The sequence below is a fragment of the Pelodiscus sinensis genome, chromosome 30, assembly GCF_052426305.1.
Source record: "Pelodiscus sinensis isolate ZL-2025 chromosome 30, ASM5242630v1, whole genome shotgun sequence".
In the NCBI taxonomy this organism is placed as follows: domain Eukaryota; kingdom Metazoa; phylum Chordata; order Testudines; family Trionychidae; genus Pelodiscus; species Pelodiscus sinensis.
Window position 1 is genome coordinate 7,927,327 of NC_143081.1, and position 23,413 is coordinate 7,950,739.

The window sequence follows — 23,413 nt, forward strand, 5'->3', positions numbered from 1 at the left end:
GGTACCTTCCCTTGCAACAAACCCCGTTGCCAGCTTTGTCCACATATTCATTCTGCTGATACCATTATTGGACCTAACCAAGTGAGTTATAAGATCAAGAACACATATTCCTGCGCATCCAGAAATATAATCTATGCTATCATGTGCCGAAAGTGTCCGTCTGCTATGTACATTGGACAAACATCTCAGACACTTCGCCAAAGGATTAATGCCCACAAAACAGATATCAGACAAGATCACAAAGAGAAAACAGTTTCTTGCCACTTTAACCAGAAAGGACACTCTCTAAATGACTTAGCCACCTGCATTCTGCTACAAAGACCTTTTACATCTGCACTTGAAAGGGAATCCTCTGAACTGTCATTCATGTTAAAATTCGACACTTGCCAACAAGGACTTAACAAGACTTTGAACTTTCTCACCCATTACCAAGACAGTTTCCCCAATTATCACCTGTATTACCATTAACTCACAAACATCCCACTCTCTCTACCTTTAATATCAGCAATTCACAGACACTTACCTTCCTTCCTCCCCCTTCCCACCCCCCCGCATTCCCCTTCTGTTCTGCAATGTGATTTGTCCTTTTCATATTTGTTCATTTTTTTTAATTGTATCCTTTGGTATATATGGTTGTGACTACTTTCTTCCACTATTTGATCTGAGGAAGTGGGTCTGGCCCACGAAAGCTCATCATCTAATAAACCATCTTGTTAGTCTTTAAAGTGCTACATTGTCCTGCATTTTGCTTCATGATAATTCCTGTACTGTTGCAAAGAGGGTGTGATGGCCGCAGCCCTACACCCTCATCCATAGCCAGATGTGACTCTCAGGCAGCCAGTACAGTAGAAAGTTTATTGTTTCTCAAAGCCACTGCTCACTCGCCCCAGGCAGCCCTGCCTCCTGCATTGTCCTGCTCTCAGACCCCAATATCTGTTTTCATCTGGTCCCCAGGAGGTCAGACACTGCCGTACTTACACAGTGAGTCATGCCTGGCCTCTCCCCCCTTATGCAAAGAGAGCTGGGGGGAGGAACTGAGGTACACACTGTGATGGCGCGATGGGGTTCCCCCGTCTCCTGCACCCCCGGAATGGCACAAACAGACTGCACCAGACGGTGGAATAGAGGAAGTTTATTGCCTCTCCAGTATACAGCACAGCATAGATGTAATCTGGTCACAGAGCTGGGCTAGGATGCCTCAGGCCCCCTTGAGATGGGGGAGACTGGGCCCCTAAACTCCAGTCCCTTTCCCTAGGCTGTTTCCTCCATGCTTCCAGCCAGCAACTACCTAACTCTCTTCCAGCCCTGCCCCCCAGCCAGGGCAGCATTCCACCTTCCTTTGTTCCTCTCCATGGGAGGAGTCTGGCCACTGGTTTGCGTAGTGACTCATCCTGTTTTGCTGGGTCGTGGTACCCACGGCAGCCAGTGGGGGTTACCCCAGAGCCAGCAGCATAGAAACCAGCCAGGTACCCCACTACGTCACAGTTCTCCCCCCTCCGAGAGCGAACTGAGCAGGGTCAGTGACCTAGGGAAGTTCGGGTCCTTTGCGTGGGAACCCGCCCTGGGGACATGGGTGCTCCCCTTGACTCGGGCCGGCCGTGGTGAGGCCCCACATGAGCTGGCTTCCCTCTGTCCACTCGCCGCCCCGCTCCAGGGCGACTGGCCCAGGGCTGTCCTCGGGGGTCACACCCACACTTCCGCTGGCCTTGATCTCTGGCCGGGGTCTCTCGGGCCGGGGCCAGGAGCCCAGCGAGCCTTCTCTGGACAGCCAGGGCGGCTTCCATCCCCGATGCTCCATCCAGGGAGGACTTCCCCTCCCATAACTCTCTCAGCAAACCCAGAGGTTCCTCTATCTGGGGTAGAAACCCCCAAGCTGCTTTCCTACTGTCTTGGGCCTTCCCCCCCCCCTCTGGCAGGAGTCACAGGACCGGCAGTACCGCTGCACGGCTGTAAAGATTCCCAGCCAATAGAAGTCCTGGAGCAGCCTCAGCCTGGTGCTCCGGAACCCCCGGTGGCCCCCAACGGGGACATCGTGGGCCAAATACAGCAGCTTGAGGCGATACTTTTGGGGGATGACCAGCTGCCGCTGGACCCCCCATGCCCTCGCCTTCCTGGGGGGAAGCCATTCACGGAACAGGAGTCCACGCTCCCGCAGGAATCTCTCCTGGCCACCTCTCCCCCGGGGCTGAGCTGCACGGAGGCCAGCCTGGTCCTTCAGCCTCTGCAAGGAGGGGTCTGCCTGCACCTCAGCCTGGAATTCAGCTGCTGAGGCAGGGATCGGGACCTGTTCCCCACCTTTGCCTAGGTCCGGAGTCCCAGCCTGGCTGGACCCCGTGTCCGCTGGGATGGGACCCTGAGGACGCTGCCAGGAGTCCTTCCCTGGACCCACGTTGTCAGCCCCCCGCTGGCTCTGGCTCCGGGTAGTGACTAGAGCCCGCTGGGATTCATGGGGCCACTCCTCTAGGTCATTCCCCATCAGCACCTCGGTGGGCAAGTGCGGGTATACCCCCACTTCCTTGAGGCCTTCCTTGGCCCCCCATTTCAGATGCACCCGGGCTACAGGCACCTTAAAAGGGGACCCATCTATGCCCTTCAGGGTCAGCTGCGTGTGGGGTAGTATCCGCTCTGGGACCACTATGTCGGATCGGGCCAGAGTCACCTCCGCCCCCGTGTCCCAGAAGCCCGTCACCTTCCTACTATCCACCTCCAGGGGTATGAGGCACTCGCTCCGCAGGGGCCGTCCTGCCCCCACCCAGTACACAGAGAAATCCGCCTCCTGAGACCTCCCAGGGGAGGTGCACTGAGCATCCTTCCCCTCTCTCTGAGCTGAGGTTTTCCTGCCAGCCCCTGCCTCTGGGGCAGCCTGCCCTTCCTCCCGCCCCAGCCAGTTAACCCTGGAAAGTCCCCAGTCCTGGGACCTGGTGCACTGAGCCCTCTTGTGGCCTTTTTGCCCACAGCGATGGCAAGTTAGGCTTTGGGCTGTCTCTGTCCAGGCCCTGGCTGGTTCTCTGGGGCACAGACGACTTGTTCCTTGGTCTCGCCCCGTAGTTGACTCCCTCAGTCGCTCAGCCGAGATCCGGTCTCTGCGCGGTTCCCTTTCTCTCTGGGACTCCCGTTCACACCCGGACCGGCTCTCCGTGAACTCATCCGCCAGCCTCCCGGCCTCCTGGGGATTCTCTGGTCTCCGGTCCTTGAGCCACAGCCTCAGTTTGGGTGGGCACGCTTCATAGAACTGCTCCATCATGACCAGCTTGAGCAGCTCCTCTCCGGTCTGGGCTCCGACTCCAGACACCCACTTGCGGCCCTATTGCGACAGGCGGGAGGCCAGATCCACATAGGTCTCTCGTGGCCCTTTCTGTACCCCCCGGAACTTCTTCCTGTACATCTCGGGGGTCAGCCCGAACTTGTGCAGCAGGGCCTCCTTGACTCTGTTGTAATCCCCTGGCTGTAGGTCCTCCAGCTGACTGAGCACTCCGGCCGCCTCCTGGCTCAGTGTGGGGACGAGCTCCTGCAGCCAGTCAGCTGGGGGAACCCGTTGCAGTCCACAGGCCCTCTCAAAGGCACTGAGGAACCCGTCTATGTCACCCATGTCCTTCAATTGGGCCACCACGAGCCTCTCCAAGCATCTGGCAGTCCTGGGACCCTGGGGCCCATCCGCACTTGGCGCAGCCGGTGCCCCGCCGGTTTTCCACTCTGCCATGGCCAGCTCATGCTGTCGCTGCCTCTCTCGGTCCTGGCGGTCCCTTTCTCGATCTTGGCGCTCCTTCTCTTGGTCCTGGCGGTCCCTCTCTCGGTCCTCTGCTTCCAATTCCTTTATCCGCAGCTGGATCTCTAGCCGCCGCAGCTCCGCTGGGCTGCCCCCTGCCCTAGATGGGCTACGGTTGGCAGGCCTCCCAGGAGACGCTGTCTCATCTCTCCGGTGGGTTCCAGCACTCCTCCCCCTCTCTGAGCCTGACACACTCTCGGAGGGGTCTGGCTGCTTCCCCTGGGGACAGTATCCTGGCCCTGTGGCTGGTCATTCTCTTCCAGCTGGGCAATCAGCTGGGCCTTGGTTGCTTTCCGCACAGGCAAGCCCCTCTCTCTGCACAGCCCCACCAGCTCTGCCTTCAAGAGTCGGGCATAGGCCATCTGCCCACTGGGCCCCTCGGTGCAGACTCACCAGTCTAGTGCTGCAGCGCCCCACGATTCCCAGGAACCGCTCCGCTCTGTCTCCAGCATGCCTTGCTCCAGGGCTCTTGCTTCTACAGTGCCTTGTCGCTCGCCGCTGGAAGCTTCATCCACGGGGTGCAGTGCATCCCACCCCTGACACCAGTGTGAAGGCGCGATGGGGTTCCCCTGTCTCCTGCACCCCGAAATGGCACAAAGAGACTGCACCAGCCGGTGGAATAGAGGAAGTTTATTGCCTCTCCAGGATACAGCACAGCACAGATGTAATCTGGTCACAGAGCTGGGCTAGGATGCCTCAGGCCCCCTTGAGATGGGGGAGACTGGGCCCCTAAACTCCAGCCCTTTTCCCTAGGCTGTCTCCTCCATGCTCCCAGCCCACAACTAAACTCACTCTCTTCCAGCCCTGCCCCCCAGCCAGGGCAGCCTCCACCTTCCTTTGTTCCTCTCCATGGGGGGTATCTGGTTCAACAAGTTTGGCATCACCTTTGCATAGTGAGGTTTTCCCTGCTGGGTCTTGCTCCAGACAGGAGAGGTCACCACAGCCCTGCAAGTACCCCCACTATGTCACACCCCCCCGACCCACTCCAGGCCCTTCCCCCGAGCCTGCCGGACCCAGTGGATCCAATAGCTGGTAAAGGTGTAGCCGGACGTTTTACATGTCATCTTCACCGACTCTCCGGGCTTCTTGATTTCTGCCCCAGACTGGGTCAGCTGGACCTGGGAGCTGACACCTGTGAATAAAAAGACAAGACAAATGCCGTTATTTCCCTTCTATTCCTCCTTTTCCCAGCCTTATCCAAACCCTCGTCTTTGCCCTGTGCAGGGCAGTCTCTGATCGGCCTTTTTGTCAGAACGAATCTGTCCACATCATATTCCTGTGCAGTAGGGATGTGAAGTTCCAGCCTTTTGGAAAGGGAAACTGAGGCATGAACTCGGCTGGAGGGTTTTCAAAGCTGTGTACGGGATTCCTGGCATAAAATAATGAAAATTTGGCTTTGAAATCCCATCCCAGGCGCTGTGCTCAGAGCTGGGATTTAGAAACCAGAGTTCCTGATCCACCTCCTACATCTTCAGCTTGAAACCATCTTAGAATCATAGTACCACAGATCTGGAAGAGACCTCAGAAGGTCAAGTGCAGCCCCCTGCTCTTTGCTCTCCCAGCCCAGCTGTGCCCAGCAGACACCTGCTGCATCCATCCCCTTACCTGAGACAACCGCCAGAAAGAGACAGAACCCCAGACCGGTCATTTCCATTCTTCTCCACCACCTTGTGCGCTGCAAAGCAGGAAACCCGCGGCCTGTTGGCGAGGACCCCTGGCTGTTCTTTATCAGGCAGTTTCCTACTTCCTTTGCATGTGGCCACAGGCCGTTTTAGCAGGCTAAGCCACGCGCCCTGTTGGGAATCTGTGTTCAACTGTTCTAGTTTATGGATCGAGAATTCTGATTCCAAAGTGCAGAAATTCCCCATTTCCCTCAAGACTTCCAGACCCACTCGAAGTTAAACCAGAATGCACCATCCAGGTGCCCTGAATTGGCTGAAGATATCTGAAATCTCTCTAACTTCTTCTACTGTAAGGGAAGCCCGAAGTTCTTGGGGGAGGGGGACACTGAAGTGAGGTCGCTTCTCCACATCGAAAACAAAAGCCATGTCAGGGAGGGGGGATTTGATCCCCTATCTTTTTCTAGCGACGAAATCACCCACTCTTGCTTCTGGTGCCTGACGCCACTCGGTCGTCTTGACAATAACACAGTTTTCTGAAATACTGGAGTTGCTCAGCGAGGTCGACGTGTCGCCTCTTTGCCCCCTCCCAGCCATGGCCACCAATGGACACACACAGCCACCCTCCCTACAGCGGTGCGGTGGTTTGTGGAGAGCGGCAAAGCAATGGGACGGGGGGCGGGGCCAATAGAACGGGCCGGGTGCCGGTGGGTGTGTAGGGCATGGGAGGATGGGGGGAGGCTCCGGCTGCTCCCTTCTGGAGAATTCAGCCCTGTCAGTGTGGGGAGGGGAGGGGCTCTGGGCTCGGCTCTCCCTGCTGCTCTCGCTTCACTGCCCTGCTCAGAATCCGCTTCCCCTTTTTGTTCCGGTCCCTGCTTCGCTCCGTGTCACTGTGGAGCCTCTGGCACAGAAATACGTGGCGGTGTCTGCAGCTGTCACCGAGCTGAGCTGCAGATAATACTTGGTGTTGGAAGAAGCCACGAGGATGGTGATGCGGCCTTCCAGGGACGGGTTGTAGTTTATATCTGAACTCCCGCTCCATACTCCCATCCACTCCAGCCCCTGGCCCGGGGCCTGCCGTATCCAGGCCCGCCCGTAACTGCCGGCGATGGTGCCCCCGGTGACAGAGCAGCTGAGTGAGAGGGTCTCTCCGGCCTCCACCACGCCCGGGCCGGACTCCTGGAGCTGGAGCTGGGACCGGGCACCTGGGAAAAGCAGGGATCGGTCAGACTCCAACTCACCTGCCTCCTTCCCGAACTCGCGCCGCTTCCCACTGCCTCCAGCCGTGACTCACCTGGGGCCAGGGCCAGGAGGAGCAGCGGGAGGAGCGGGGAGTTCATGGTGCAGGAGGAGGAGGCAGCTCGGCGGATGGGGACACGGTGGTTGTGAGCTCCCGGGGGCCGCTAGTTTAGCCCAGAGCCCGGCGCGGGGATTTGCATAAGGAGGCAGCGCCTAAGGGAGGAGCGAGAAGGAGCCGATCAAAAGGCCCCTCTGCCTCCTCGTGCCCTTCCTGGACCTTCTCTCTCTGTCTCTCTCTCACACACACTTTGCTCCGTCGCTGCAAAGGAGGAAAACACGAAAGCCCGCAGGGAATTAAACTCTCCCACCCCGCTCCAGTCTGTCCCATTAGTGTCTGGTTTATTCGTGTGAGCAAAGCAGGCGCCGAAGAAATCAGGTTTTGGGCCCTGGAACTCCAGTTATTCCGCACCCTTCCCTGTTCCAACCCGCAAACACTTACCCCGATGCATTATTGACCTCCGCTTATTGGTTATTGATTATCAGTTGGAGGCACAGGTAGGTAGCGAAGTGGGCGGTTAAATGTTTCTATTGCCTTATTAAGGGGGAGGGTCCTTGGCGCCCAGATCCCCAGGAGAAGTTTGCAAATCTCGGCCTGGTATTCCCAAGGACAAGAGGCTCCGTTTCTGGAGGGTTTGCCCGCTGTTCTTTCCCCATAACCACACGCTGGCCAGGAGGGTTTGTGACACTTTAAATGGGCTCCGAGCGCTTCACACTGGTGGGCGCAGGGGCGCAGAGGCGGTGCCTTGTAGGGCTGGGAGGGGATCGGGAAATGTTACGTGACTCTGAGCCGGGCCATTCTCGTGGGGTTGCTGGACCCTGAGTCCGGCACATACACGTGAGCTTTGTGAGCAACAACCCCCGGTAAAGGCAATGGAGACTGACAGCCAGAGCCCCGCCCCCCAGTGTGACCAATGGCCCAGTCCCCGGGGTCTCCGCACTGTTGAAAACCCGCTTCGCCTTGTTAGAGCGGGCCCGGCTCTGCCCTGTGTCACTGTGTCTCTGGCACAGCACTAGGGGGCGCTGTCTGTAGGGGTCAGCGCGCGGAGCGGCAGCCAGACCTGGTTCCTGGAGGTGTCTGCAGAGATGGTGACTCGGCCCTGGAGGGAGGGGGCGTAGGCTTGTTCTCAGTCCTCGTTTCTGCTGTCATAGCACCTCTGCCCCATGCGCTCCAGCCCCTTCCCTGCAGGCTGCATGATCCAGTTCCAGCCAGCGCCGCTATCCACAGTATCAGAGACAGCGCAGCTCAGGGTGAGGGTCTCTCCGGGTTTCGCCGCCCCCGAGCCGGACTGGACCAGTCGCGCCTGACCGAGGACACCTAGGAAAGGAGAAGACAAGCCAAGACAATAGTAACCCCCGAACCAATCCAGGGCTCTGTTCCTAGTTCCCCTTCATCCCCCCGGACACTCACAGCGGGGGGCGGCGAGCAGGGCCAGGAAAAGCAGCAGAGGTTCCATTCTCGGTCTCAGGCACTGAGGGAAACCCCCCGCGGGAAGGGCCGGGCCGGTCTGTGTCTGGGAGCCTGGGCAGGGATTTCCGTGCAAAGGCGCGATAAAAGATGCCAGCGGCTGAGCTCTCATGCGGGTTCCCCAGGTGAGTTTAGGAAGTGGCAGAGGGAGATCGCAGTACTGGAGGTGTCACTAATGGTGTCCACTCGACACTGGGAAGATGGGAATATCCAGCTCCTAGGCCAGAGGTTATACACAGTGCCCTCCCCAGCTGTGTCTTGGGACCCAGGGCCCAGTATGGACCCTGGAGAGGAAGTAACCAGACACAGCGCAGATCCGTGAGACAGGCCTACAGGGCTTCCCCCTCCCTAGCGCGGACTGGACCAGCTGAGCTTGTAGTGTGCTCTCTGTAGTGTGCTTGTTCTCGCCCCACTTCACACCAGGTTCCTCACGGGTGAGATTTACACAGGTGCCTCAATACACAGAGCGGTACCTAAGGGCTGTGCCAAAGAGCCTGAGCGATGGAGGCGGCTAACTCCCCCTGCAGGTCAAGGGGAACGAAGTGTCTGCTCCTTCCATGTGTGAAATCCGTCACGGTCAGGTTGTCGGGGCTTTGCAGGCCCCTGAAGACACCGACAGACGCCGAGTGCGGGTCACCAAAGGAACGTGCAGCTCCCAGGTAAACCACTGGGCGTTAGACACCTGGACACTTCTGAAAATCCCGCCAGGCCCCTCTCTGCGTGTCTGGGTGGGCGGACACCTCTAAAGATCTGGCTCTGCGGGACTTGTCAGCGGTCACACGGGGAGGCCGCGAGGGATCAGGGAAGCGAATCCAAGTGTGCGAGCCCCAGGCTGGAGCCCTTAGCTCCGGATGGAGGCAAAGGCGGGCCGAGGGGGAAGGGCAGGGATTCCTCATTCGCACCGAGACACGGAACAGGAGTCTAGTGGGTCTGTTCTCCGGGTCCCCGCGAGCTGCTATTTAAACAGGGCGACCTGAGTGAAACCGGACACCGCCCAGCCTGTCTGTCTCCGGCCCAGTGCGTCCCAGACCTGCCCATCCCCCTCCGTCCCCAGACGCATTAAGCCACCTCCTCTGTGTCTTCTCTCGTCTTCTTTCCTTCTCGTGCGCTTCTCCTCCACGGGCCCAGAGGGACTTTGGCTGCAAACAGGGGACGTGGCTGGGCAGTGAAAGGGTTAAAGCCCCGGGGCAGGTTTGTGTTTTATTCGCCTGGAGGCGCTTTCTCGGTTCTGCGCCCCGCGCCGGGTTGTTTGTCTCTGCTGCCCCCGCGTGGCGACCGCGGGATCTGCAGGCTGGGCTTTTGCAGCAGCCTCAATAGGTTTCGTGTCGCTGTGTCTCCGGCACAGTAAAAGCGGGCGGTGCCCTCGGGCTTCAGGCTGGTCATTTGCAGGGACAACAGGTTGTTGGAGTTGTCCCTGGAGATGGTGAATCGGCCTTGAGCAGCCGGGGAATACAACTGTTCACTCCCACTCGGGGAACTGAGGCATGCCACCCACTCCAGCTCCTTCCCGGGAGCCTGTCGGGCCCAGTTCATGTAGGCGCTGCTGAAGGTGAAGCCGGAGGCTTTTCAGGAGACGAGCAGTCCCATCTGTGGAAGGGAGTTAGGTACCGAACTTCAGTTGGGATTCACAGCCCTGTCCTGGTGGGAGGTGCCTCAGATGATGCTTAATAACCCCTCCAAGCCCCTTGTGCGACAGAAGGAGTTGCTGGTGGCTTCCCTTAGCTGTTAGCCTAGTGGCTAGAGCACCGCCAGTTATTCAGAAGTAGGAAATACCGGTAGAAAACCGCTTCCCCTTTTAAGCCAGTGCCCGCTGCGCTCTGTGTCACTGTGCGTGTCTTCCTCTCTGGCGCAGTAATAGGTGGCGGTGTCCGCAGCTGTCAGCGAGAACTGATTCTTGGCGGTGTCTTGTGCGATGGTCACTCGGCTCTGCAGGGCGCTGGTGTAGCTAGTGGACCAGTTGTTAGATCTGTAGTAAATGCGCCCCGCCCATTCCAGCCCCTTTCCCCGCGGGCTGCCAGACCCAGGTCCACGTGATGCTGGTGCTAGAAACAGAGTCTCCCGAGATGGTGCAAGTGACGGTCAGGGACTCCCCGGGCTTCCCCGCTCCCGGGCCCGTTTCCTTCAGCTGCACTTGGGAGAGAAACACGGAAATGAAGGAGTGAGCCAGGCCCTGTCCCCTGGCAGAGGGGAACATGTGAAAATCAAACACCCCCAGACTGCACCTAAGGGAGTGAGACACCCCAGTGCCACTGAATTGCCTTGGGATCCAAGCACCTCATTCCCTTTGGCTTCTTTGAACAGCTTCTTTCCTGCAGCCACTTCAGCAAGGCTCCCTCCGGACCCCCAATAGCCACCTACCTGAAGGGGCCTCCAGCAGGAAGAGGAAAATCAGCAGCAGGTTCATCTTCAGTGACGGTGCAAACTGTGCCCAGCAGGCAGACCCGGGCAGGTCTGTGTCTGGGGAGAGACTGAGGCTACTAGGACCAGGGGTTGGTATTTGAAGTGGTCCCCTCTTGGGACGGGATTTGCATGCGGGTTGTGCAGCATCAATATAAAAGGGGACAGGGTGTGAGCGGAGTCTACACGCGGGGAACCCTCCCTGGGACGCGACCTTCCAGCCAGCGAGTCCAGCTCCGCGAAGGGTGAAAGCGCCTGAAGTATTTGGATGCTCCCGCTCACTTGGCAAACATTTAACCCGCTTCAAAGATTTCGAAATTCTCCCCCGCAGTGTAAGCGCCGTTCGGCGCCTTCTTAGGCACGAAGGACATTGTGCAAGAGAAATTACAGCCCCTCTCCTGCGGCTTTGGCGGGGATTTCGGAAGAGCCCGCGGGAATTATGAACCCAAAAGGCATCGAAATTCAGTGGGATCCGGAACTTTAGCTTTCTGATTTATAAAAATTCCTGTTCAGCAGCAGATCCCAAATGTCTCCATTTCGGCATCCAAAGATTTGCAGGGAATTCACCATCCACAGCCGCCACTGGGAAGTTTTGGGCTCAGGTGCTTATCGGATCCCCATTGCTACGGGATCCGCACCCCTCACGCTCTGTAACGCGTCAGTCTCACTGCCCCCCTGCGGCAGCAGCTCAGTTACGCCCATTCCGCAGGCGAACACTGAGGCTGCGGCAGACGGAACGACTTCCTGTCGGTGACAGGGGAATTCCGAGGAAGAACAAGGAATCGAACCCGAGCGTCTGTTTCATGCACTAACCATTGGACCCCCCCCAATAGCGCCCCGCGTCGCTCACCCCTACACTCCCCAGCCCCCTGCCCTGACTCCCCCACCCACAGCCATAGATGATTTTAAAGCGCTTTCCCACCGGGCCCCGTGGCTTAGTTTGCTAAAGGGCCTGGCTAATAAACAAGAGAGCCCGGATTTGATTCTCACTGGTTCCTTGTTGTAGGGCAGGAGTGGGGAATCTAAGGGGGACCCAGCTGGCTCTTGGGCCCTGCCCCACGATGGGTACAAAAATCTACCAGACTGCACCCCAAGGCGGTAGTGTGCAGAGGAGTCATTTTCCTTCTCAGTCAGGAGCCACATTACGGAGGATTTGATATTTTTTTTCTGTTTCTCACTTGTGTGCAGCCCCCTCCCCCCACACACGGATTTTTTTGTGGGTCAGCTGTCCCCGACCCAATAAAGGTTCCACGCTTCTCTTGCAGCGGCCTTTGCTCTTCTCTCCTCATCTTTCCCCGTGGCCCTCTGGGAAACAGCAGAGATCTGCGCGCCGAGCAGTTGCTAGTTCAGAGCTGATCACACACAGACACAGGGAGCTGGAACCCGATGAGGTTGTTGCTGCGCCTGGCGCGGGATTCCCTGTGGAAGTGCTGCCCCCGCGCGGCGCAGGGGAGCGATTCTGCCGCTGGAGTTTTTGTATCAGCCGGTCGGGATTCCCCTCGCTGTGTCTCTCGCACAGTAATAGCGGGCGGTGTCCTCGGGCTTCAGGCCGGTCATTTGCAGGTGCAGGAGGCTTTTGGGGTCATCTCTGGAGACGGTGAATCGCCCTTTTACCGAATCACTGTAGTATATAGTAGAGCCGTGAATCAGGGCGAGCCACTCCAGCCCCTTCCCCGGAGGCTGCCGGACCCAGCCCATGTAGTAGCTAGTGAAGGTGAAGCCGGAGGCTTTGCAGGAGAGGCGCAGAGAGTCTCCGGGCTTCTTCACATCCCCTCCGGACTCCACCAGCTCCTGGGACCGGGTACCTGGGGACACAGACAAGTTATCAGTATTGGTCGCCACACGAGAGGAATTTAACTCTCCTCCGCCGTTACTCAGAGGAAGAAAATACCTTCCCAAACCGCTACGGCGAAACACAGAAAGAGCAAAAATTTCATGTTTCCCGGGGCTGCGGATTGTCCCTGCGGGTGCAGGCAGTGCACAGGGAGGGGCAGATTTAAACAGGACGCTGACTCCCTGATTTGCATAACGCGCTGCTTATAAGAGCCCCGCCCTGCTCCCGCCAGTGATGAGGTTGACTCTCTCCGGGAGAGCCCTAGAGTCTCTCTGGGGTGCAGGAGTCAGACTGGCCCAGCCCGGGTGTCTATGCAGAGCCGGGCACAGGGCGCTGGGATCCTCCTGACACTCTCGGCACCCAGAGGGAACGAACCCTGCACTGACTGTTGTTAGGTGTTATGGCCTGGCTCCCAAAGCCCTTTGGGGAGAGCATCGATCTCTGTGCGGGCAGGGGGTTCCTCTCTGGGCTAGTCCGTCCCTTTGGAGCAACAGCGCCACCTGCTGATAAACACGCGGCACTTTCACTCCAGGAGATTTTACTAGATCGGGGGAGCGATTCCCGTGGCTTGTGCTCCTGCCTCTGACCTGGCCGGTCCCAGGGAGCCAAAGAGCCGTGGGGTCTCCCGGGACTGCGCTGCACTTGCTAGAGAGCCCCGCAACTCTGCCCACGGGTTCTGGAGGCTTCTCCCCTACAGGGTGCACTGGGCCTGCAGGACTCAGCCCTGCCACTCCCCGTTTGGGCCGCAGCTTTCAAGGCTTGGGAGGTGGGAGGGGGCAGGGACTGGTCCGTCAGCATCATATTTGTGCTGGCGATTCTGGAGGCCAGCACAGATAAGGGCTTCAGTCGGGGGTGGTGCTGGGACTTCCGGCGGCACTGCGGGTTACGGCTACAGCCTGGAGAGGTGCTGGGAAATCAGGAGGTTGCACCGGGTTCCAACATTTCAGCCTGGGGGGCTCTGGGAATTCAGCATGGAAGGGGCTGCCAGGGATCAACATTTCAGCCCCGCAGCAGGTGCCGGGATTTGAGGCTTCAGCACCGCCCCGCCTTGAGGAACCTTCTTTAGGGTGCCCATGGGGAGAGAGGACACAAACCTCTGACTCACCCCCGCACCCTGACCCCTCTATCACACACAGGCTGCCTTGTCTCTTACTGGCCGCCTGTTGTTATGCCTCTGCACCTTGCCTGAGAGCGCCCCCTGCTGGCACCGCCTGCAGCATTCACCTGAATGTATCCCCGCCCCCTCGAGAATACATTTCCCTGTAAATAGGGTGACCATCCGCCCCGTTTTTAACGGGACAGTCCTGTAGTTAAGTCCCCTGAAGATGGCTTGACGGGCGAATTGTCCAGTATTTGCAGCTCGTGGGAGCCCCCTGCTGGTCAGCTGGTGTCTCCTGCGGGTGTCTGGCAGGTGGATGCGATTATTGCAGGAGTATGCCACTGAAGCCGGTAGTGTTTTTAGGATGGAAACGGAGAGACTAGATCTGAGACCCCCTGGCCGGAGGCTGACACAACGGAACGGGGCTCTTGGCTTTAGCTGCGGTCCAGTCTGACTGCTCGAGTTTTATTTCTGGGCTCTCAGGAAGCAACTAAACCGAAGCAGGCAGGCTCCTTCCCGCTCCCTCCTCCCCCCCCCCCCCACTGAAACCTGGAACCGCGGTGGGGGTGTCGCTGGGGCTCATGTTCAGCAAGGCTGTCAGCTGCGGGGAGAGGGGCGTGCGTATTGGGGGGTATGGGATATGGGGGGTGGTGGTGACGCTTTGGGGTTTCCCCATTTCCTGCACCCCCTAGTGGCACGAACAGACTCCACCAGCCAGTAGAACAGAGGGAGTTTATTGCTTCTCCACGATACAACACAGCACAGATGTAATCTGGTTACAGGGCAGGACTAGGATGCCTCAGCTAGGGGAACCATTCCTACCCCTCCTGGCTAATAGCCATTGATGGACCTTTCCTTTATGATCTTATCCAACTCAATTTTGAACCCTGTTAAAGTCCTAAACTTCACAACATCCTCTGACTAGTAGTTCCACCAGCTGACTGTGCATTGAGGGAAGAAATACTTTGTTGGTTTTAAACCTGCTACCTATTCATTTTATTTGGTGACCCGCAGCTCTTGTGTTGTGGGAACAAGTAAATAACTTTATTTACTTTCTCCACACCAGTCTTGATTTTATAGACCTCGATCATTTCCCCCCTTAGTTGTCTCTTTTCTATGATGAAAAGTCCCAGTCTTATTAATCTTTCCTCATATTGCAGCCATTCCATACCACTAATAATTTTTGTTAATTCCTAACTGACACTGAAGTGGATCTGAGCCCCGTTTATGCAGAAAGATTTGATCAGTTGCATGGTCTTTGTGAAACTTTTGAATTTTTATACGATATTGGAAATATTAAAAACCAGTTTTCTAAAGAAGATCTCATGAAGCATTGCCTGAACCTACATTTATCGCTCAGTACTGATAACACTGCTACCTGACGTTGAAGGAGCAGAATTGTATGATGAACTAATAGCTTTATCTGAGCTAATAAGTCCTAAAACTTCTCCACTATAGCAAGAAATGTTTTTTTCACTCCAAACACTGCTATAGCACTATGCATTCTTTTAACATTACCAGTGGCTTCTGGTGAGTGCAGTTTCTCAAAACTGAAATTACTAAAAAATTATTTGAGACCCACTGTCTCAAAATCATTTGTCAGGACTCACATTAATTTCAATTGAAAGTATCATTGCAAAAAATGTAGAGTTTACTGAATCACTAAAAGGCTACACAAGTATAAAAATCAGAAAAAATCAGTTCATATCAATTCTTTTAATTTAGGAGAAACTGGGTGCTTGGGAAGACACTAACGTTTTTCATTACAGTGTAGAGTTGAACCCAAATAGATTGTAATTGTGATTTTGCTAAAATTAAATGAGGACACTGGTAGGAAACTGTTTTATTTCACTAACTACAAATTTTCTGTTTTCCTGTTTTTTATTTTGAACAGTCAAAAACAAACAAACACAAAAATTGCAAAGTGCGAATATGTGTAAAAGTCAACAAAAAATGCGGGGGGCAGCCACCATTTTTTCTGCTTGGGGCAGCAAAAAATCTAGAGCCGGCCCTGAGGAGGGGAAGGTTCTTCGAGCCAATAGCTGGTTCTTGCCCGGACAGAGGGCTCTGGGAGCTGTGATCTCAAGGGCAGCCTGGACAGAGAAAGATTTAAACGGGCTGGTAGCGTAATGTACAAGTGTCCCTCTTTCTAAGGTACAAACATCTGTCATTGGCATCGGAATGACTGTGACTAAGGCTCTGAGCGGACTCGGTCTGGGTAAAGACAAACGTGCAGCGCCTAGCACAGCGCACCGGGGCCCGGACTGACATGTCCGAAAGGAGAGATTGCAGGAGGCCTTCTACGGTCCCAGTGTCCGAGACATGGTTCTAGCTTGGCTCGAAAGCCGCTGCGAGCAGAACAGAGTCTCGTTCGCTCAGAGAACGTTGGGTCAAGCCCTGCAGGAGAACACTTGTCTGGCGAGAACAGGAGGCAAATCAGAGGGAAGGGCCCTCAGAGGGGTGTGGATGCTGATGAGCTATCAGCTTCCACAACATCAACCTCCTCCCTTGAGCACTTCCAGGCTGTCTTACTGGGTGATTGTTTTTATCTATTGCTTGCAGGAGCTGCTTCTAATCATATTGCTTGTTGCCTCCGAGGGTCAAATACAAGACCATTGCTCCCCAAACAAAGAGAGAAAACTGTCACCTTTCACTAGACTGATCAGCATTTGGGAGGCAGGACACCGAGAAGTAGAAGAGCAAATCAGTGAGGTCACCTTGTGGCCGGCAAGATTCAGGGGCCGTGCCGTGTCATGGGAGCCCATCTCCCAGCAGCCGTGCCGTGGCCTCGGCCTCAGGGCTTAAGCCTCGAGTCCAAGCGCAAAACCTCCAGCCGGGCGGGTGTCGCTCTCCTCCCGCCTCGAGGCCGGCTGAGAGGGAGAAACGCACGAGCCGCGCGGGTTCTTAGCCGCCTCCTTCCTATGGGCCTGTTTGCTGCGCAAACCTCTGGGCCTGTCTCATGCCTCGCCTGGGAAGCACGGCCGCGTCAACTAAGCCCCAGTCACAGCTCCTGAGGTTTCCCATGCAGCCTTGGACTTGCATGGCTGCCGTGGTTTCTCTTTGGAAGGGACTCAGTCCCGCTTGGACAGGCGACTCGCCGGGTGACTCCAAATGCCATCTTGTGGCTGTGTTTTTCCACAGCCAGAACGCTGGGCTTCGCCTCACGTGGCAGAAGATGCAAAAGGCCCTGGAAGGAAAGCCTTCCTCCCTTTTGTCTTCAATCCTGCTTTCTGACCTCGGGAGGTAGCCTGTGGGCTACGAAGCGAAGCTCTGAGCCAAGGACTGAACGACCCATCTGTGACGGCGCGTTGGGGGTTCCCCGTCTCCTGCACCCCGAAATGGCACAAACAGACTGCACCAGCCAGTGGAATTGAGGGTGGTTTATTGCTCCTCCAGCACAGCGCAGCACAGATGTAATCTGGTCACAGGAACTGGGCTAGGATGCCTCAGGCCCCCTTGAGATGGGGGAGACTGGGCCCCTAAACTCCAGCCCCTTCTCCTAGGCTCTCCTCCATGCCCTCCGACAGCCAGCAACCAACTCCCTAACTTCCAGGACCGGGCCCCTGGGAAGAAAGACAAGTTATCAGTATTGGTATCCACGCGAGGGGGATTTAATACTCTTCTCCCGTTATTCAGGGGAAGAAAACACCTTCCCAAGCCGCTACATTAGTATCGAAATGTATAGCACTAATTACGCGTCCGCCTCTCCAGAGTGTGTAGCTAGAAAATACCTGGCAACGCTGCCAACACGAACACTAAAGAGACCCACAATTTCATTTTCCCCGCTGTTGTGGAGGCCGGTAGCTGCACTGGGGGCTGCGGGGTGTCTCTCCGGTTGCAGCCTAGGGAGGGGGAGACACTGATTTAAGCCGGCAGCGGTCACCGCCATTTGCATATTCCCCTCCTTATCAGACACACAAACGCCTTCCCTTAGCAAGCCGAGTCACCGCCATGGAGTCGCCGGCAGAAGGAGTCTCCTTCTCCCGTCCCGTGTGTTTGTGCAGCGCCTGGCACAGCGCGGGGTCCCAGCGCTTGTGAAATAAGGACTGACGTCACTTAGCTCTCCATGAATGTCTAGGAGACACGGGACATGGGGGTGCAGGAACCAGGGTTGGTGTGTGGGGGGGGGGCCTGGAGACGAGGGGGTGCAGGAACCAGGGTTGAGGTGTATGGGGGGGGGGGCCTGGAGACGAGGGGGTGCAGGAATCAGGACTGAGGTGTGTGAGGGCCTGATGGGGGGCAGAGCTCGCTGGTAACAAATCAATCTCCTTCTTGAAAACATGCTACTGGCCTAGATGGACACAACTCTGGCCCAGTTCGGCCAGTCCTATGTTCAAGAACAGATCCGAGAGAGAGACGCGGTTCAATCTGGAAGGTTCTAAAGGGGGCTCTCTAGCTACACTGCTCTGTCGCTGGGCTTCTCAGTTATTGGTCTCTTGAGCTCCAATGAGCACAGGGCTCTGCACTTAGTCAGGACCCCTCCATAATGAGCCGACTTCAGCAAACTCTAGTAAATAAGCAGACAGGGGCGGGCTAACGCTCCTCAGCCCATGGCTCTGTCTGTGCGCTGTGCGGGTGCTCGCACTGCCGCGTTCGGCTCTACAGGGCGCATGTGGCCTACAGGGGCATTTGCACTGCGGGCTAACTAAGATAAGGGAGCATGTTTGGGCTCCCTTCGTCTCTCACTCTCTCACATCCCAGCTAGGCGGGATCTGAGGCGGATCCAGAATCAGCGGTAAAGGTGCCCTGTTACCCCATCCGCCTCTGGTCTTTTCTGTTCTTTTCTCACTCGGAATATCGGTCCCTAAGATGAGGGGTTTGGAATCCCACCTTCCATCTGCGCCTTCTGCCCCATGCCCTGGACACGGCTGGGGAGTACAAAGAATGAAGCAGAGGTGGCCAAAAACCTGCCTTGAAGCTCACCTGAGCGTGTCTGGGCGGAAGGTGCTGCCACTATAAAAGCAGCTGGTTTCTGTGGTGTAGCGGTTATCACGTTTGCCTAACACGCAAAAGGTCCCTGGTTCGAAACCAGGCAGAAACAGTTTAGTTTTTCCTTCCCTTCCCACAAGGTTCATTTGTCTCCTAATCCCCACTCAGTACTGGAATAACCCTTAGTTTCTATGCTGGGTCAGGCAATAGTCCTCTGGGGCAATGGGAGAAAGGAAAGATGAAACACATGAACTCCCTGCTCTATAAACCAGGTGGGGAACTTGATGATGGGGGCTCAATCCAGCCCCACTGTTGCCCCATCCTGAGGCTGGAGCAAAGAAAATCTACTAGGCTGACCCCCGTCTCCCATGCTGCAGTGTGCAAGAGGAATGTGAGGAGTGTCTTCCTTCTTTGTAGGTCAGCGACCCCCAGCTAAAATAGGTTCCTCACCCCTGCTATAAGACACTAGGCTATGTCTACACTCAGGGCTTCTTGTGCAAGTATGGCCGTTCTTGAGCAAGAATCTGCACAGAGTCCACACTGCCTGCCCACTCTTGCACAAGAAGATTTACAGTATGGCTGGTAAGAGAGGGCTTCTTGCACAAGAACTATGCTCGTTTTTAACAGGTGTAAGCTCTCTTGCACAGGAGCTCTTGTGCAAGTGGGCAGTGTGGACTCTCGGCAGGGATTTCTTGTGCAAGAAAGCCCTATGGCTAAAATGGCCATCAGAGCTTTCTTGTGCAAGAGAGTGTCCACACTGCCATGGATGCTCTTGCACGAAAGCACAGCTCATACATGGCAGTGTGGACATTTTCTTGCACAAGACTGCTTGCCCAAGAACAATTGCACAAAATATTCTTGTGCAAGAAGCTGCCTGTGTAGACATAGTGCTTCAGTGTTAAAGGGCAGGTCGGAGCCCAGAGCAGCGGGTGAATATTTCGGGAACTCTCTGTGTTCTAGGGACACAAGACAAATATTACCGCAGATCTCCTGCAGCCAGTGACACTGCTGAGAGTAGAGTGTAATGTGCAGCCAGAGACCGAGAACTGGGCTGAAATGGAGAACTGTGTCCCGCACAGAGCTGGGGTTCAGCAAATTCCTCGATGCTTTCCTGAATGGAGGCCTGTCCCTGACCCTGATCCTGGTAGAAGCCTCGTGGTCCGGCCCCCATCTGGCCATAGGAGAGGATGGAGGGGGCATCACTCCCTGGCTACGTCTACACCCATTTTCCGGACATGCTTTTAACGGAAAAGTTTTCCATTATAAGCATTTTCGGAAAAAGCGTGTCTACATTGGCAGGATGCTTTTCTGGAAAAGAACTATTTGCAGAAAAGTGTCCATGGCCAAGACCCACTTTTGCCCAGTTTTCATCTTTTGCCCACGAAAGCTTGTGCTCCAATAAATCAGTTAGTCTATAAGGTGCCACAGGACTTCTCCTTATTAGCCCATTTTCTGTGAGCGTGGCTTTTGGACCTCCCTCTCTGGTCTATCAATTTGGTTTTGGTCATTGTGATTGTATTAAAATGAAATGAGTACACTAGTAGGAAATTGTTTTATTTCACTAACTACAAATTTTCAGTTTTCATTTTTAAATAATTTTAAACAGTAAAAAAAAATTAGAAAGTGCAAATGTGTAAAAGCCAACAAAAAAAGGGGTCAGCCAAAAAAAGTTTTGCTTGGGGTGGCAAGAAACCTAGAGCTGGCTCTGGCACAAACTGGCCCCACAATCGCTATTCCCGTCTCTGCACTGACAGGTCCGATTGGAAACTCTCTGGGTGGGAGGGCCGCACAGGGGAGCAGATCAAACATGCCAACAGGCTGGCCAGGGGTAGAACAGGAGCCCTGCAAGGCAGCGGTGGTGTGGCAGTGACATCACAAGGGACTTTTGCAGCGCCTCACCTGATTGGTTAAAGAAAGCTTGTCAGACAGTGACCTGCCATGTCAGTGGCCCATTGGGCCTTTGGGATCCCACAAACAAGAGACTTTATGATCACACATGTGGGCTCAAGGAGGAGATTTCACCTTCGCTAACTAAGTGGTTTCAGGCAGTTGTGTGTGTCACAGGAGGGAGCTGTCACTGACCTGACTGTAACCGTCCCATGAGCATTTCTAGGATATATTTGAGTTTCTTTTCTTGCTGTAGGGATGTAAAGGGGACACTCCTTTAAGGTTCCTCACTAGGGCAGCTGGCAGCGTTCAGGCCTCCACATCCCACCACGGGGCACCTCCTGGTGCTGCGTTGGCCTCAGGCAAATCCCAAAAGCTCTGGTTGTGCTGCTCCCCACCCCTCCCTGTGCCACAATGAGAAGGGGCGACTCGCGCCCCTCAGAGCCGGGTCTCTGGCCCAGCTGGCGTGAGGGGAGAGGCACAAGGGCTGGCGCCCTGGAACTAAATGCTCTGCCTAGAGATCCCCAGAGTCCCGGTGCTCATGTGAGCTGGAGCGCGGGGGCAGCCCTCCCTGGAAATGCCCTTGCTCCCAGTCTGGAGAGGTTGCTAGCTCGGTGGGGTCTCTGGCTCCCAATCAGCGCCGGGGCTGGAGCAGGGAGAAGGGATTTAAACCCCCTGCTCACAGGTACAAACTGCCCTTAAGACCGCAATGAGGCAGCACGTGACCAGGCCGGGCTCTCCCGCCCAATGGTGCCCCCACCAGCCCTGCGGCGTGTGAACCTGAAGGTTTATTACCAAGGGGGAAAAGACCAAGCAGGGGGCCGTTCCATGGTGCGTCACGTGCCTCCAGAGACTCCAACATCCATCGGATTCCAGGACGGGCACCAGGTCTGTGCTGTTCTCGTGCAGCTGGCCGGGCGCTGCTGCTCCTGACCCGCAGGCTAGTGTCTTCTTGGGCCGGTCACGGGCAGCCTGCTGGGTTGGCTCTCGGCACAGAGCCGGCCAAAGGCACAGAGCACTCGACTAACCCCTGCACCTGTCTCTGAGCTCAGTCTCCCCAGCTCTTTTCATTTAGAGTAGCCACAAGTTCATGTCCCCTGCAGCCCGTTGGTACGTCCCTGGGGTATCAGCCATTGGTTCGATATATAATGGAGCAAGGGTTTGGAAAAGGTCCCTGAGTCCCCGTTGCTCCCAGGGCTGTGACTCTGCAAGTGCATGACAAGAAGCTCCCAGACGCGAGTGGAAATAAAACCTTCTGTTTGGTTGGCTTTGACTCTGGCCCTACCCCCGCCCATGCTGCAGCTATTCCATTTTCAACTAAGCAACCCAATGGGCCAGTATCTTGGAACCCTAAACTGAATACTGCACACAGATGTGGTCGCCTCATCACAAAAAAGATCTATTGGCATTGGAAAAGGTAAAGAAAAGGGCAAAAAAATGAGGCAGGGTTTGAAACGGGTCCCATATGAGAAGAGATTAAAAACACTTGGATTTTTCATCTTAGAAAAGAGGAGACTAAGGGGAATACACTAGAGGTCTATAAAATCATGACTGGTGTGGAAAAAGCGAATAAGGAAAAGTTATTTACTTATTCCCAAAGTATAAGAACTAGGGGTCACATGAAATTAATAGTCAGCAGGACTAAAAGGAAGAAAAGGAAGTTTTTCTTCATTTAGCACACAGTCAATCTCTGGAACTCCTTGCTAGAGGATGTGGTCAAGGCTAGGACTTCAACAGGGTTCAAAAAAGAGCTAGATAGGTTCTTGGAGGTTAGGTCCATGAATGGCTATTAGCCAGGATGTGTAGGAATGGTGTCCCTAGCCTCTGTTTGTCTGGAAATGGGTGAAAGGAGTGGGATCAGTGAGGATTGCCTCTTGTGTACCCTCCCTCTGGGGCATCTGGTATTGGCCACTGTTGGCAGACAGGATACTGGGCTAGATGGATATTTGGTCTGACTCAGTGTGGATGTTCTTATGTTCTTAATTCCCTGCAAGCTTTGCACAGGGCCTCCTGGACCTCTTTGTTTCTCAGCGCATAGATGAGTGGATTGACCAGGGGCGTCAGGACAGTGTAGGAGACCGAAAGAACTTTCTTGAAGTTCCTCAGGAGGTCGGTGGTCGGGAACATGTAGACAATCAGGAGAGCTCCATAGTAAATGCTCACCACGATGAGGTGGGAAGAGCAGGTGGAAAAGGCCTTTTGCCTCCCGGTGGTGGAGTGGATGTTGAGGATGGTGCTGAGAATGCAGATGTAGGACGTCAAGGTGAGCAGGAAAGGGACCAGTAAGAAAATCAAGCTGACTGCGATTGCCAACATGTCCATCACCATAGGGTCATTGCAGGAGAGTTTTACAAGGGGAATCAAGTCACAAAGGAAATGGTCGATACCGTTGGGGCCACAGAAGTTTAACAGGGATATTGACACTGTGGTTATACTACAGCCAAGCAAGCCACCTATCCACGATCCTCCGGCAAGCTGGAGGCAAGACCTGCTACTCATCCGAGCTGTGTAATGCAGCGGGTTGCAGATGGCTAGATACCGGTCATAGGACATCCCCAATAGGAGGAGGCATTCTGAGCCTGCCAGAGCACCAAAGAAGTAAAATTGTGTGAGACACCCAGTGAAGGAAATTGTCCAGTCCCCAGTCAGGAGCCCGGCCAGCAGCTGGGGCAGAAGGGTGGAGCTGTAGCAGATCTCCAAGCAGGACAAGTTGCCCAGGAAGAAGTACATGGGGGTGTGGAGGTGTCGATCAGCCACAACCAACACCACAACAAGGATGTTCCCGGCCATGGTCACCAGGTAGATCACGAGGAAGAGCAGGAAGAGAGGAACCTGCAGACCAGGAAGATCCCCAAATCCCAGGAGGATGAAATCTGTGACAGACGTTTGGTTTCCTTGTTCCTGGCTTGCCATGGGGTGTGTCTGAGGAACAGAAAGAGGGTCACTGTGAGCAATAACTAACATTCATTGCAAACATGGCAGCCTTGTCTTCATCGCCTCCTTCTACTGGTCCTCCACAGCAGCATAGTAGGGAATGGAGTCTGGGGACGGGAATTACCATCTCTTGGCCTCAGGGATAGGTTCGATATCTGAGCCGAGCGCAGGTGAAAAATCCAGT

General features: G+C 55.4%; 1 protein-coding gene and 1 non-coding gene across 2 annotated transcripts; one reads left to right on the forward strand and one right to left on the reverse strand.

The window, feature by feature from the left end:
- Positions 1-18,447: 18,447 nt before the first annotated feature.
- On the forward strand, positions 18,448-18,520 carry TRNAV-AAC (transfer RNA valine (anticodon AAC)). The gene has a single exon. It is a non-coding gene; the product is annotated as a tRNA-Val (tRNA).
- A 3,746-nt stretch (positions 18,521-22,266) lies between these two features.
- On the reverse strand, positions 22,267-23,208 carry LOC149521115 (olfactory receptor 10A7-like). Its single transcript, XM_089774144.1, has one exon. The coding sequence runs from the start codon at positions 23,206-23,208 to the stop codon at positions 22,267-22,269; it is 942 nt and encodes a 313-aa protein (XP_089630270.1).
- Between the last annotated feature and the right edge of the window lie 205 nt (positions 23,209-23,413).

Coding starts and splice junctions, on each gene's coding strand:
- LOC149521115 (XM_089774144.1), bottom strand. CDS start 23,208: ATGGCAAGCCAGGAACAAGGAAACCAAACGTCTGTCACAGATTTCATC.